Source organism: Oncorhynchus nerka, linkage group LG13, assembly GCF_034236695.1.
Source record: "Oncorhynchus nerka isolate Pitt River linkage group LG13, Oner_Uvic_2.0, whole genome shotgun sequence".
NCBI lineage: Eukaryota > Metazoa > Chordata > Actinopteri > Salmoniformes > Salmonidae > Oncorhynchus > Oncorhynchus nerka.
Genome location: NC_088408.1, coordinates 93,297,677 through 93,315,627, shown reverse-complemented (window position 1 = coordinate 93,315,627; position 17,951 = coordinate 93,297,677). Strand labels below are relative to the sequence as shown.

The 17,951-nt window shown below is 40.3% G+C and overlaps 1 protein-coding gene across 1 annotated transcript in view; it reads left to right on the top strand.

The window, feature by feature from the left end:
• Positions 1–17,951, top strand: part of LOC115121831 (amyloid-beta A4 precursor protein-binding family A member 1-like) — an 83,182-nt gene that overhangs the window by 50,419 nt on the left and 14,812 nt on the right. Inside the window, exon 5 of the mRNA XM_065026852.1 lies at positions 438–470. Within this exon, the coding sequence (XP_064882924.1) occupies positions 438–470 (33 nt within the window). The remainder of the gene's footprint in view (positions 1–437; positions 471–17,951) is intronic.

Here is a 17,951-nt window from a genome sequence, read left to right as displayed (position 1 = left end):
GAGGGGTTCTGTTCTAGTATTTAAATAGCATCCTTCCTATATGAGGTTTAATACTGTAGACTATATACTCAAGATTACAATTCAGCAGACACTTCTTTCCCCATGTAATTAAATAGATAAATAGATGACTAGAATTAGAACTAGAACTAACCATTTCAAGTGAACCACCTGCTGGATAAAATATAACACAACACATACTGAATGGTAAAGTAAATGCACCAGTCAATAGATGTTGGAACTTTAGACACACACACACACACGCACGCACGCACGCACACACACACACACACACACACACACACACACACACACACACACACACACACATACACACACACACACACACACACACACACACACACACACACACACTGCCTGAGCCCTGAGTCCTGCTTCAGTCTAACCCATTCTCCTGTACGTACGTTGGTTCCAAGCAGACGGCCCAGAAATTAGCCAAAAACAAGATGAAGGTGCGGTACTCCCCATTGATTGGCTGTTCAGTGTTTCCGTTATGTTTGCCTGCATCTGTCTGTGTTTACGTCCTTAATGGAACCCTATTCCCTTTATAGTGCACTACTTTTGACCAGGGTAAATAGGACTCTGGCACCCTATTCCCTTTATAGTGCACTACTTTAGACCTTTAGACCAGGGTCAATAGGACTCTGGCACCCTATTCCCTTTATAGTGCACTACTTTTGACCAGGGTCAATAGGACTCTGGCACCCTATTCCCTTTATAGTACACTACTTTTGACCAGGGTCTATGGGCAGCAGTGCACTATGTAGGGAATAGGGAGCCAGTTGGGACTCAATCCTGTATTGTTTCCCTTTTTTTATTTTACTCTCTGCATTCTCTGAATCCAGTTGATGTGTACTGTACATCGTTCTTAGGTTTGTCTGTTAAAATCCATCACCATTTTTCTGGTTCCATTCTCCCCAACTCCTCCCCTTGTAGAGTTTCTACAACATACTGACAGAACGACACGGAGCCATAGAGGTACGATGTAAAGACATAGTTGTTTTTGGCTCCTGAGTGGCGCAGCGGTCTAAGGCACTGCATCTCAGTGCTAGAGGCGGCACTACAGACACCCTGGTTCGAATCCAGGCTGTATCACAACCGGCAGTGATTGGGAGTCCCATAGGGGGGGCGGCGCACAATTGACCCAGCGTTGGCCGGTGTAGGCCGTCATTGTAAATAAGAATTTGTTCTTTAACTGACTAGCCTGGATAAATAAAGGTTTAAATAAATACAATTGAAGCTTGGAAGAAGACCAATAGAATGTGCTGGATGCAGAAAATGGCCGCCCAGCCACGATTCCTTTCTTTATACACTGTGAAGTTGTGTTGTATTTGAAGACATGTCTTGTTTTCTCTGGCACAAGTTTCTGTATCGGAGTTGTGGTTTGCAACGATTGTAAGTCTGTTACCACTGTGAGTCCTGTGGTTCACATTACACACAGAAACCCTCTCTCTCTCCTTTCCAACCCACTGACTATTCACACTAACCCCAAGGTTTCTCAACAGGTCCTGGGTACTCACAGGTTGTCATTACAACCAATCACTCTCATTACTGTAAAACCACTTAATGCAGTGGCCAAAAAAACAGCATAACTACAGTATAGTGAGTGAAAGCCAGCTTCCACAGTGGGTCCCCAGGAGAGATGTTGAGAAACACTGTTAACTAGACTAGAGAGAAAATACTGAACTAACACCAGTCTCTCTGTTACCTATAGAGATACTATACTGAACTAACACCAGTCTCTCTGCTACCTATAGAGATACTATACTGAACTAACACCACCATCGACTGAACTAACACCAGTCTCTACTGAACTACCACCACCATCTACTGAACTAACACCAGTCTCTCTGCTACCTACAGAGATACTATACTGAACTAACACCAGTCTCTCTGCTACCTACAGAGATACTATACTGAACTAACACCAGTCTCTCTGTTACCTATAGAGATACTATACTGACTAACACCAGTCTCTCTACTACCTACAGAGATACTATACTGAACTAACACCAGTCTCTCTGCTACCTACAGAGATACTATACTGAACTAACACCAGTCTCTCTGCTACCTATAGAGATACTATACTGAACTAACACCAGTCTCTCTGCTACCTACAGAGATACTATACTGAACTAACACCAGTCTCTCTGCTACCTATAGAGATACTATACTGACTAACACCAGTCTCTCTACTACCTACAGAGATACTATACTGAACTAACACCAGTCTCTACTGAACTAACACCAGTCTCTCTGTTACCTATAGAGATACTATACTGAACTAACACCAGTCTCTCTGCTACCTACAGAGATACTATACTGAACTAACACCAGTCTCTCTGCTACCTATAGAGATACTATACTGAACTAACACCACCATCTACTGAACTAACACCAGTCTCTCTGTTACCTATAGAGATACTATACTGAACTAACACCAGTCTCTCTGTTACCTATAGAGATACTATACTGAACTAACACCAGTCTCTCTGCTACCTATAGAGATACTATACTGAACTAACACCAGTCTCTCTGCTACCTACAGAGATACTATACTGAACTAACACCAGTCTCTCTGCTACCTATAGAGATACTATACTGAACTAACACCAGTCTCTCTGCTACCTATAGAGATACTATACTGAACTAACACCAGTCTCTCTGCTACCTATAGAGATACTATACTGAACTAACACCAGTCTCTCTGCTACCTACAGAGATACTATACTGAACTAACACCAGTCTCTACTGAACTAACACCAGTCTCTCTGTTACCTATAGAGATACTATACTGAACTAACACCAGTCTCTCTGTTACCTACAGAGATACTATACTGAACTAACACCAGTCTCTCTGTTACCTATAGAGATACTATACTGAACTAACACCAGTCTCTCTACTACCTACAGAGATACTATACTGAACTAACACCAGTCTCTCTGCTACCTATAGAGATACTATACTGAACTAACACCAGTCTCTCTGCTACCTACAGAGATACTATACTGAACTAACACCAGTCTCTCTGTTACCTATAGAGATACTATACTGAACTAACACCAGTCTCTCTGCTACCTATAGAGATACTATACTGAACTAACACCAGTCTCTACTGAACTAACACCAGTCTCTCTGCTACCTATAGAGATACTATACTGAACTAACACCAGTCTCTCTGTTACCTATAGAGATACTATACTGAACTAACACCAGTCTCTCTGCTACCTATAGAGATACTATACTGAACTAACACCAGTCTCTCTGCTACCTATAGAGATACTATACTGAACTAACACCAGTCTCTCTGCTACCTATAGAGATACTATACTGAACTAACACCAGTCTCTCTGCTACCTATAGAGATACTATACTGAACTAACACCAGTCTCTACTGAACTAACACCAGTCTCTCTGCTACCTATAGAGATACTATACTGAACTAACACCAGTCTCTCTGCTACCTATAGAGATACTATACTGAACTAACACCAGTCTCTCTGCTACCTATAGAGATACTATACTGAACTAACACCAGTCTCTACTGAACTAACACCAGTCTCTCTGCTACCTATAGAGATACTATAATGAATTAACACCAGTCTCTCTGCTACCTATAGAGATACTATACTGTACTAACACCAGTCTCTCTGCTACCTATAGAGATACTATACTGAACTAACACCAGTCTCTCTGCTACCTACAGAGATACTATACTGAACTAACACCAGTCTCTCTGTTACCTACAGAGATACTATACTGAACTAACACCAGTCTCTCTGCTACCTATAGAGAGACTATACTGAACTAACACCACCATCTACTGAACTAACACCAGTCTCTCTGCTACCTACAGAGATACTATACTGAACTAACACCAGTCTCTCTGTTACCTACAGAGATACTATACTGAACTAACACCAGTCTCTCTGCTACCTATAGAGAGACTATACTGAACTAACACCAGTCTCTCTGCTACCTATAGAGATACTATACTGAACTAACACCAGTCACTCTGCTACCTACAGAGATACTATACTGAACTAACACCAGTCTCTCTGCTACCTACAGAGATACTATACTGAACTAACACCAGTCTCTACTGAACTAACATCAGTCTCTCTGTTACCTATAGAGATACTATACTGAACTAACACCAGTCTCTCTGTTACCTATAGAGATACTATACTGAACTAACACCAGTCTCTCTGCTACCTACAGAGATACTATACTGAACTAACACCAGTCTCTCTGTTACCTATAGAGATACTATACTGAACTAACACCAGTCTCTCTGCTACCTACAGAGATACTATACTGAACTAACACCAGTCTCTCTGCTACCTACAGAGATACTATACTGAACTAACACCAGTCTCTCTACTACCTACAGAGATACTATACTGAACTAACACCAGTCTCTCTGCTACCTACAGAGATACTATACTGAACTAACACCAGTCTCTCTGTTACCTATAGAGATACTATACTGTACTAACACCAGTCTCTCTGCTACCTACAGAGATACTATACTGAACTAACACCAGTCTCTCTGCTACCTATAGAGATACTATACTGACTAACACCAGTCTCTCTACTACGTACAGAGATACTATACTGAACTAACACCAGTCTCTCTGCTACCTACAGAGATACTATACTGAACTAACACCAGTCTCTCTGTTACCTATAGAGATACTATACTGTACTAACACCAGTCTCTCTGCTACCTACAGAGATACTATACTGAACTAACACCAGTCTCTCTGCTACCTATAGAGATACTATACTGAACTAACACCAGTCTCTCTGCTACCTACAGAGATACTATACTGAACTAACACCAGTCTCTACTGTACTAACACCAGTCTCTCTGCTACCTACAGAGATACTATACTGAACTAACACCAGTCTCTACTGAACTAACACCAGTCTCTCTGTTACCTATAGAGATACTATACTGAACTAACACCAGTCTCTCTGTTACCTATAGAGATACTATACTGAACTAACACCAGTCTCTCTGCTACCTACAGAGATACTATACTGAACTAACACCAGTCTCTACTGAACTAACATCAGTCTCTCTGTTACCTATAGAGATACTATACTGAACTAACACCAGTCTCTCTGTTACCTATAGAGATACTATACTGAACTAACACCAGTCTCTCTGCTACCTACAGATATACTATACTGAACTAACACCAGTCTCTACTGAACTAACATCAGTCTCTCTGTTACCTATAGAGATACTATACTGAACTAACACCAGTCTCTCTGTTACCTATAGAGATACTATACTGAACTAACACCAGTCTCTCTGCTACCTACAGAGATACTATACTGAACTAACACCAGTCTCTCTGTTACCTATAGAGATACTATACTGAACTAACACCAGTCTCTCTGCTACCTACAGAGATACTATACTGAACTAACACCAGTCTCTCTGCTACCTACAGAGATACTATACTGAACTAACACCAGTCTCTCTACTACCTACAGAGATACTATACTGAACTAACACCAGTCTCTCTGCTACCTACAGAGATACTATACTGAACTAACACCAGTCTCTCTGTTACCTATAGAGATACTATACTGTACTAACACCAGTCTCTCTGCTACCTACAGAGATACTATACTGAACTAACACCAGTCTCTCTGCTACCTATAGAGATACTATACTGACTAACACCAGTCTCTCTACTACGTACAGAGATACTATACTGAACTAACACCAGTCTCTCTGCTACCTACAGAGATACTATACTGAACTAACACCAGTCTCTCTGTTACCTATAGAGATACTATACTGTACTAACACCAGTCTCTCTGCTACCTACAGAGATACTATACTGAACTAACACCAGTCTCTCTGCTACCTATAGAGATACTATACTGAACTAACACCAGTCTCTCTGCTACCTACAGAGATACTATACTGAACTAACACCAGTCTCTACTGTACTAACACCAGTCTCTCTGCTACCTACAGAGATACTATACTGAACTAACACCAGTCTCTACTGTACTAACACCAGTCTCTCTACTACCTACAGAGATACTATACTGAACTAACACCAGTCTCTCTGCTACCTATAGAGATACTATACTGAACTAACACCAGTCTCTCTGCTACCTACAGAGATACTATACTGAACTAACACCAGTCTCTCTGCTACCTACAGAGATACTATACTGAACTAACACCAGTCTCTACTACCTACAGAGATACTATACTGAACTAACACCAGTCTCTCTGCTACCTATAGAGATACTATACTGAACTAACACCAGTCTCTCTGCTACCTACAGAGATACTATACTGAACTAACACCAGTCTCTACTGTACTAACACCAGTCTCTCTGCTACCTACAGAGATACTATACTGAACTAACACCAGTCTCTACTGAACTAACACCAGTCTCTCTGTTACCTATAGAGATACTATACTGAACTAACACCAGTCTCTCTGTTACCTATAGAGATACTATACTGAACTAACACCAGTCTCTCTGCTACCTACAGAGATACTATACTGAACTAACACCAGTCTCTACTGAACTAACATCAGTCTCTCTGTTACCTATAGAGATACTATACTGAACTAACACCAGTCTCTCTGTTACCTATAGAGATACTATACTGAACTAACACCAGTCTCTCTGCTACCTACAGATATACTATACTGAACTAACACCAGTCTCTACTGAACTAACATCAGTCTCTCTGTTACCTATAGAGATACTATACTGAACTAACACCAGTCTCTCTGTTACCTATAGAGATACTATACTGAACTAACACCAGTCTCTCTGCTACCTACAGAGATACTATACTGAACTAACACCAGTCTCTCTGTTACCTATAGAGATACTATACTGAACTAACACCAGTCTCTCTGCTACCTACAGAGATACTATACTGAACTAACACCAGTCTCTCTGCTACCTACAGAGATACTATACTGAACTAACACCAGTCTCTCTACTACCTACAGAGATACTATAGTGAACTAACACCAGTCTCTCTGCTACCTACAGAGATACTATACTGAACTAACACCAGTCTCTCTGTTACCTATAGAGATACTATACTGTACTAACACCAGTCTCTCTGCTACCTACAGAGATACTATACTGAACTAACACCAGTCTCTCTGCTACCTATAGAGATACTATACTGACTAACACCAGTCTCTCTACTACGTACAGAGATACTATACTGAACTAACACCAGTCTCTCCGCTACCTACAGAGATACTATACTGAACTAACACCAGTCTCTCTGTTACCTATAGAGATACTATACTGTACTAACACCAGTCTCTCTGCTACCTACAGAGATACTATACTGAACTAACACCAGTCTCTCTGCTACCTATATAGATACTATACTGAACTAACACCAGTCTCTCTGCTACCTACAGAGATACTATACTGAACTAACACCAGTCTCTACTGTACTAACACCAGTCTCTCTGCTACCTACAGAGATACTATACTGAACTAACACCAGTCTCTACTGTACTAACACCAGTCTCTCTACTACCTACAGAGATACTATACTGAACTAACACCAGTCTCTCTGCTACCTATAGAGATACTATACTGAACTAACACCAGTCTCTCTGCTACCTACAGAGATACTATACTGAACTAACACCAGTCTCTCTACTACCTACAGATATACTATACTGAACTAACACCAGTCTCTACTGAACTAACACCAGTCTCTCTGTTACCTATAGAGATACTATACTGAACTAACACCAGTCTCTCTGTTACCTATAGAGATACTATACTGAACTAACACCAGTCTCTCTGCTACCTACAGAGATACTATACTGAACTAACACCAGTCTCTCTGCTACCTACAGAGATACTATACTGAACTAACACCAGTCTCTACTGAACTAACACCAGTCTCTGTTACCTATAGAGATACTATACTGAACTAACACCAGTCTCTCTGTTACCTATAGAGATACTATACTGAACTAACACCAGTGTCTCTGTTACCTACAGAGATACTATACTGAACTAACACCAGTCTCTCTGCTACCTACAGAGATACTATACTGAACTAACACCAGTCTCTCTGCTACCTACAGAGATACTATACTGAACTAACACCAGTATCTCTGCTACCTACAGAGATACTATACTGAACTAACACCAGTCTCTCTGTTACCTATAGAGATACTATACTGAACTAACACCAGTCTCTCTGCTACCTACAGAGATACTATACTGAACTAACACCAGTCTCTCTGTTACCTATAGAGATACTATACTGAACTAACACCAGTCTCTCTGTTACCTATAGAGATACTATACTGAACTAACACCAGTCTCTCTGCTACCTACAGAGATACTATACTGAACTAACACCAGTCTCTCTGTTACCTATAGAGATACTATACTGAACTAACACCAGTCTCTCTGCTACCTACAGAGATACTATACTGAACTAACACCAGTCTCTCTGCTACCTACAGAGATACTATACTGAACTAACACCAGTCTCTCTGTTACCTACAGAGATACTATACTGAACTAACACCAGTCTCTCTGTTACCTATAGAGATACTATACTGAACTAACACCAGTCTCTCTGTTACCTATAGAGATACTATACTGAACTAACACCAGTCTCTCTGCTACCTACAGAGATACTATACTGAACTAACACCAGTCTCTCTGTTACCTACAGAGATACTATACTGAACTAACACCAGTCTCTACTGAACTAACACCAGTCTCTACTGAACTAACACCAGTCTCTCTGCTACCTACAGAGATACTATACTGAACTAACACCAGTCTCTCTGCTACCTACAGAGATACTATACTGAACTAACACCAGTCTCTACTGAACTAACATCAGTCTCTCTGTTACCTATAGAGATACTATACTGAACTAACACCAGTCTCTCTGTTACCTATAGAGATACTATACTGAACTAACACCAGTCTCTCTGCTACCTACAGAGATACTATACTGAACTAACACCAGTCTCTACTGAACTAACATCAGTCTCTCTGTTACCTATAGAGATACTATACTGAACTAACACCAGTCTCTCTGTTACCTATAGAGATACTATACTGAACTAACACCAGTCTCTACTGAACTAACATCAGTCTCTCTGTTACCTATAGAGATACTATACTGAACTAACACCAGTCTCTCTGCTACCTACAGAGATACTATACTGAACTAACACCAGTCTCTCTGTTACCTATAGAGATACTATACTGAACTAACACCAGTCTCTCTGTTACCTATAGAGATACTATACTGAACTAACACCAGTCTCTCTGCTACCTATAGAGATACTATACTGAACTAACACCAGTCTCTACTGAACTAACACCAGTCTCTCTGTTACCTATAGAGATACTATACTGAACTAACACCAGTCTCTCTGCTACCTATAGAGATACTATACTGAACTAACACCAGTCTCTCTGCTACCTATAGAGATACTATACTGAACTAACACCAGTCTCTCTGCTACCTATAGAGATACTATACTGAACTAACACCAGTCTCTACTGAACTAACACCAGTCTCTCTGCTACCTACAGAGATACTATACTGAACTAACACCAGTCTCTCTGCTACCTATAGAGATACTATACTGAACTAACACCAGTCTCTCTGCTACCTACAGAGATACTATACTGAACTAACACCAGTCTCTACTGAACTAACACCAGTCTCTCTGTTACCTACAGAGATACTATACTGAACTAACACCAGTCTCTCTGCTACCTATAGAGATACTATACTGAACTAACACCAGTCTCTCTGCTACCTACAGAGATACTATACTGAACTAACACCAGTCTCTCTGTTACCTATAGAGATACTATACTGAACTAACACCAGTCTCTCTGCTACCTACAGAGATACTATACTGAACTAACACCAGTCTCTCTGCTACCTACAGAGATACTATACTGAACTAACACCAGTCTCTCTGTTACCTATAGAGATACTATACTGTACTAACACCAGTCTCTCTGCTACCTACAGAGATACTATACTGAACTAACACCAGTCTCTCTGCTACCTATAGAGATACTATACTGACTAACACCAGTCTCTCTACTACGTACAGAGATACTATACTGAACTAACACCAGTCTCTCTGCTACCTACAGAGATACTATACTGAACTAACACCAGTCTCTCTGTTACCTATAGAGATACTATACTGTACTAACACCAGTCTCTCTGCTACCTACAGAGATACTATACTGAACTAACACCAGTCTCTCTGCTACCTATAGAGATACTATACTGAACTAACACCAGTCTCTCTGCTACCTACAGAGATACTATACTGAACTAACACCAGTCTCTACTGTACTAACACCAGTCTCTCTGCTACCTACAGAGATACTATACTGAACTAACACCAGTCTCTACTGTACTAACACCAGTCTCTCTACTACCTACAGAGATACTATACTGAACTAACACCAGTCTCTCTGCTACCTATAGAGATACTATACTGAACTAACACCAGTCTCTCTGCTACCTACAGAGATACTATACTGAACTAACACCAGTCTCTCTGCTACCTATAGAGATACTATACTGAACTAACACCAGTCTCTCTGCTACCTACAGAGATACTATACTGAACTAACACCAGTCTCTCTACTACCTACAGAGATACTATACTGAACTAACACCAGTCTCTACTGAACTAACACCAGTCTCTCTGTTACCTATAGAGATACTATACTGAACTAACACCAGTCTCTCTGCTACCTATAGAGATACTATACTGACTAACACCAGTCTCTCTACTACGTACAGAGATACTATACTGAACTAACACCAGTCTCTCTGCTACCTACAGAGATACTATACTGAACTAACACCAGTCTCTCTGTTACCTATAGAGATACTATACTGTACTAACACCAGTCTCTCTGCTACCTACAGAGATACTATACTGAACTAACACCAGTCTCTCTGCTACCTATAGAGATACTATACTGAACTAACACCAGTCTCTCTGCTACCTACAGAGATACTATACTGAACTAACACCAGTCTCTACTGTACTAACACCAGTCTCTCTGCTACCTACAGAGATACTATACTGAACTAACACCAGTCTCTACTGTACTAACACCAGTCTCTCTACTACCTACAGAGATACTATACTGAACTAACACCAGTCTCTCTGCTACCTATAGAGATACTATACTGAACTAACACCAGTCTCTCTGCTACCTACAGAGATACTATACTGAACTAACACCAGTCTCTCTGCTACCTACAGAGATACTATACTGAACTAACACCAGTCTCTCTACTACCTACAGAGATACTATACTGAACTAACACCAGTCTCTCTGCTACCTATAGAGATACTATACTGAACTAACACCAGTCTCTCTGCTACCTACAGAGATACTATACTGAACTAACACCAGTCTCTACTGTACTAACACCAGTCTCTCTGCTACCTACAGAGATACTATACTGAACTAACACCAGTCTCTACTGAACTAACACCAGTCTCTCTGTTACCTATAGAGATACTATACTGAACTAACACCAGTCTCTCTGTTACCTATAGAGATACTATACTGAACTAACACCAGTCTCTCTGCTACCTACAGAGATACTATACTGAACTAACACCAGTCTCTACTGAACTAACATCAGTCTCTCTGTTACCTATAGAGATACTATACTGAACTAACACCAGTCTCTCTGTTACCTATAGAGATACTATACTGAACTAACACCAGTCTCTCTGCTACCTACAGATATACTATACTGAACTAACACCAGTCTCTACTGAACTAACATCAGTCTCTCTGTTACCTATAGAGATACTATACTGAACTAACACCAGTCTCTCTGTTACCTATAGAGATACTATACTGAACTAACACCAGTCTCTCTGCTACCTACAGAGATACTATACTGAACTAACACCAGTCTCTCTGTTACCTATAGAGATACTATACTGAACTAACACCAGTCTCTCTGCTACCTACAGAGATACTATACTGAACTAACACCAGTCTCTGCTACCTACAGAGATACTATACTGAACTAACACCAGTCTCTCTACTACCTACAGAGATACTATACTGAACTAACACCAGTCTCTCTGCTACCTACAGAGATACTATACTGAACTAACACCAGTCTCTCTGTTACCTATAGAGATACTATACTGTACTAACACCAGTCTCTCTGCTACCTACAGAGATACTATACTGAACTAACACCAGTCTCTCTGCTACCTATAGAGATACTATACTGACTAACACCAGTCTCTCTACTACGTACAGAGATACTATACTGAACTAACACCAGTCTCTGCTACCTACAGAGATACTATACTGAACTAACACCAGTCTCTCTGTTACCTATAGAGATACTATACTGTACTAACACCAGTCTCTCTGCTACCTACAGAGATACTATACTGAACTAACACCAGTCTCTCTGCTACCTATAGAGATACTATACTGAACTAACACCAGTCTCTCTGCTACCTACAGAGATACTATACTGAACTAACACCAGTCTCTACTGTACTAACACCAGTCTCTCTGCTACCTACAGAGATACTATACTGAACTAACACCAGTCTCTACTGTACTAACACCAGTCTCTCTACTACCTACAGAGATACTATACTGAACTAACACCAGTCTCTCTGCTACCTATAGAGATACTATACTGAACTAACACCAGTCTCTCTGCTACCTACAGAGATACTATACTGAACTAACACCAGTCTCTCTGCTACCTACAGAGATACTATACTGAACTAACACCAGTCTCTCTACTACCTACAGAGATACTATACTGAACTAACACCAGTCTCTCTGCTACCTATAGAGATACTATACTGAACTAACACCAGTCTCTCTGCTACCTACAGAGATACTATACTGAACTAACACCAGTCTCTACTGTACTAACACCAGTCTCTCTGCTACCTACAGAGATACTATACTGAACTAACACCAGTCTCTACTGAACTAACACCAGTCTCTCTGTTACCTATAGAGATACTATACTGAACTAACACCAGTCTCTCTGTTACCTATAGAGATACTATACTGAACTAACACCAGTCTCTCTGCTACCTACAGAGATACTATACTGAACTAACACCAGTCTCTACTGAACTAACATCAGTCTCTCTGTTACCTATAGAGATACTATACTGAACTAACACCAGTCTCTCTGTTACCTATAGAGATACTATACTGAACTAACACCAGTCTCTCTGCTACCTACAGATATACTATACTGAACTAACACCAGTCTCTACTGAACTAACATCAGTCTCTCTGTTACCTATAGAGATACTATACTGAACTAACACCAGTCTCTCTGTTACCTATAGAGATACTATACTGAACTAACACCAGTCTCTCTGCTACCTACAGAGATACTATACTGAACTAACACCAGTCTCTCTGTTACCTATAGAGATACTATACTGAACTAACACCAGTCTCTCTGCTACCTACAGAGATACTATACTGAACTAACACCAGTCTCTCTGCTACCTACAGAGATACTATACTGAACTAACACCAGTCTCTACTACCTACAGAGATACTATACTGAACTAACACCAGTCTCTCTGCTACCTACAGAGATACTATACTGAACTAACACCAGTCTCTCTGTTACCTATAGAGATACTATACTGTACTAACACCAGTCTCTCTGCTACCTACAGAGATACTATACTGAACTAACACCAGTCTCTCTGCTACCTATAGAGATACTATACTGACTAACACCAGTCTCTCTACTACGTACAGAGATACTATACTGAACTAACACCAGTCTCTCTGCTACCTACAGAGATACTATACTGAACTAACACCAGTCTCTCTGTTACCTATAGAGATACTATACTGTACTAACACCAGTCTCTCTGCTACCTACAGAGATACTATACTGAACTAACACCAGTCTCTCTGCTACCTATAGAGATACTATACTGAACTAACACCAGTCTCTGCTACCTACAGAGATACTATACTGAACTAACACCAGTCTCTACTGTACTAACACCAGTCTCTCTGCTACCTACAGAGATACTATACTGAACTAACACCAGTCTCTACTGTACTAACACCAGTCTCTCTACTACCTACAGAGATACTATACTGAACTAACACCAGTCTCTCTGCTACCTATAGAGATACTATACTGAACTAACACCAGTCTCTCTGCTACCTACAAAGATACTATACTGAACTAACACCAGTCTCTCTACTACCTACAGATATACTATACTGAACTAACACCAGTCTCTACTGAACTAACACCAGTCTCTCTGTTACCTATAGAGATACTATACTGAACTAACACCAGTCTCTCTGTTACCTATAGAGATACTATACTGAACTAACACCAGTCTCTCTGCTACCTACAGAGATACTATACTGAACTAACACCAGTCTCTCTGCTACCTACAGAGATACTATACTGAACTAACACCAGTCTCTACTGAACTAACACCAGTCTCTCTGTTACCTATAGAGATACTATACTGAACTAACACCAGTCTCTCTGTTACCTATAGAGATACTATACTGAACTAACACCAGTGTCTCTGTTACCTACAGAGATACTATACTGAACTAACACCAGTCTCTCTGCTACCTACAGAGATACTATACTGAACTAACACCAGTCTCTCTGCTACCTACAGAGATACTATACTGAACTAACACCAGTCTCTCTGCTACCTACAGAGATACTATACTGAACTAACACCAGTCTCTCTGTTACCTATAGAGATACTATACTGAACTAACACCAGTCTCTCTGCTACCTACAGAGATACTATACTGAACTAACACCAGTCTCTCTGTTACCTATAGAGATACTATACTGAACTAACACCAGTCTCTCTGTTACCTATAGAGATACTATACTGAACTAACACCAGTCTCTCTGCTACCTACAGAGATACTATACTGAACTAACACCAGTCTCTCTGTTACCTATAGAGATACTATACTGAACTAACACCAGTCTCTCTGCTACCTACAGAGATACTATACTGAACTAACACCAGTCTCTCTGCTACCTACAGAGATACTATACTGAACTAACACCAGTCTCTCTGTTACCTACAGAGATACTATACTGAACTAACACCAGTCTCTCTGTTACCTATAGAGATACTATACTGAACTAACACCAGTCTCTCTGTTACCTATAGAGATACTATACTGAACTAACACCAGTCTCTCTGCTACCTACAGAGATACTATACTGAACTAACACCAGTCTCTCTGTTACCTACAGAGATACTATACTGAACTAACACCAGTCTCTACTGAACTAACACCAGTCTCTACTGAACTAACACCAGTCTCTCTGCTACCTACAGAGATACTATACTGAACTAACACCAGTCTCTCTGCTACCTACAGAGATACTATACTGAACTAACACCAGTCTCTACTGAACTAACATCAGTCTCTCTGTTACCTATAGAGATACTATACTGAACTAACACCAGTCTCTCTGTTACCTATAGAGATACTATACTGAACTAACACCAGTCTCTACTGAACTAACATCAGTCTCTCTGTTACCTATAGAGATACTATACTGAACTAACACCAGTCTCTCTGTTACCTATAGAGATACTATACTGAACTAACACCAGTCTCTACTGAACTAACATCAGTCTCTCTGTTACCTATAGAGATACTATACTGAACTAACACCAGTCTCTCTGCTACCTACAGAGATACTATACTGAACTAACACCAGTCTCTCTGTTACCTATAGAGATACTATACTGAACTAACACCAGTCTCTCTGTTACCTATAGAGATACTATACTGAACTAACACCAGTCTCTCTGCTACCTATAGAGATACTATACTGAACTAACACCAGTCTCTACTGAACTAACACCAGTCTCTGTTACCTATAGAGATACTATACTGAACTAACACCAGTCTCTCTGCTACCTATAGAGATACTATACTGAACTAACACCAGTCTCTCTGCTACCTATAGAGATACTATACTGAACTAACACCAGTCTCTCTGCTACCTATAGAGATACTATACTGAACTAACACCAGTCTCTACTGAACTAACACCAGTCTCTCTGCTACCTACAGAGATACTATACTGAACTAACACCAGTCTCTCTGCTACCTATAGAGATACTATACTGAACTAACACCAGTCTCTCTGCTACCTACAGAGATACTATACTGAACTAACACCAGTCTCTACTGAACTAACACCAGTCTCTCTGTTACCTACAGAGATACTATACTGAACTAACACCAGTCTCTCTGCTACCTATAGAGATACTATACTGAACTAACACCAGTCTCTCTGCTACCTACAGAGATACTATACTGAACTAACACCAGTCTCTCTGTTACCTATAGAGATACTATACTGAACTAACACCAGTCTCTGCTACCTACAGAGATACTATACTGAACTAACACCAGTCTCTCTGCTACCTACAGAGATACTATACTGAACTAACACCAGTCTCTCTGTTACCTATAGAGATACTATACTGTACTAACACCAGTCTCTCTGCTACCTACAGAGATACTATACTGAACTAACACCAGTCTCTCTGCTACCTATAGAGATACTATACTGACTAACACCAGTCTCTCTACTACGTACAGAGATACTATACTGAACTAACACCAGTCTCTCTGCTACCTACAGAGATACTATACTGAACTAACACCAGTCTCTCTGTTACCTATAGAGATACTATACTGTACTAACACCAGTCTCTCTGCTACCTACAGAGATACTATACTGAACTAACACCAGTCTCTCTGCTACCTATAGAGATACTATACTGAACTAACACCAGTCTCTCTGCTACCTACAGAGATACTATACTGAACTAACACCAGTCTCTACTGTACTAACACCAGTCTCTCTGCTACCTACAGAGATACTATACTGAACTAACACCAGTCTCTACTGTACTAACACCAGTCTCTCTACTACCTACAGAGATACTATACTGAACTAACACCAGTCTCTCTGCTACCTATAGAGATACTATACTGAACTAACACCAGTCTCTCTGCTACCTACAGAGATACTATACTGAACTAACACCAGTCTCTCTGCTACCTATAGAGATACTATACTGAACTAACACCAGTCTCTCTGCTACCTACAGAGATACTATACTGAACTAACACCAGTCTCTCTACTACCTACAGAGATACTATACTGAACTAACACCAGTCTCTACTGAACTAACACCAGTCTCTCTGTTACCTATAGAGATACTATACTGAACTAACACCAGTCTCTCTGTTACCTATAGAGATACTATACTGAACTAACACCAGTCTCTCTGCTACCTACAGAGATACTATACTGAACTAACACCAGTCTCTCTGCTACCTACAGAGATACTATACTGAACTAACACCAGTCTCTACTGAACTAACACCAGTCTCTCTGTTACCTATAGAGATACTATACTGAACTAACACCAGTCTCTCTGTTACCTATAGAGATACTATACTGAACTAACACCAGTGTCTCTGTTACCTACAGAGATACTATACTGAACTAACACCAGTCTCTCTGCTACCTACAGAGATACTATACTGAACTAACACCAGTCTCTCTGCTACCTACAGAGATACTATACTGAACTAACACCAGTCTCTCTGTTACCTATAGAGATACTATACTGAACTAACACCAGTCTCTCTGCTACCTACAGAGATACTATACTGAACTAACACCAGTCTCTCTGTTACCTATAGAGATACTATACTGAACTAACACCAGTCTCTCTGCTACCTACAGAGATACTATACTGAACTAACACCAGTCTCTCTGCTACCTACAGAGATACTATACTGAACTAACACC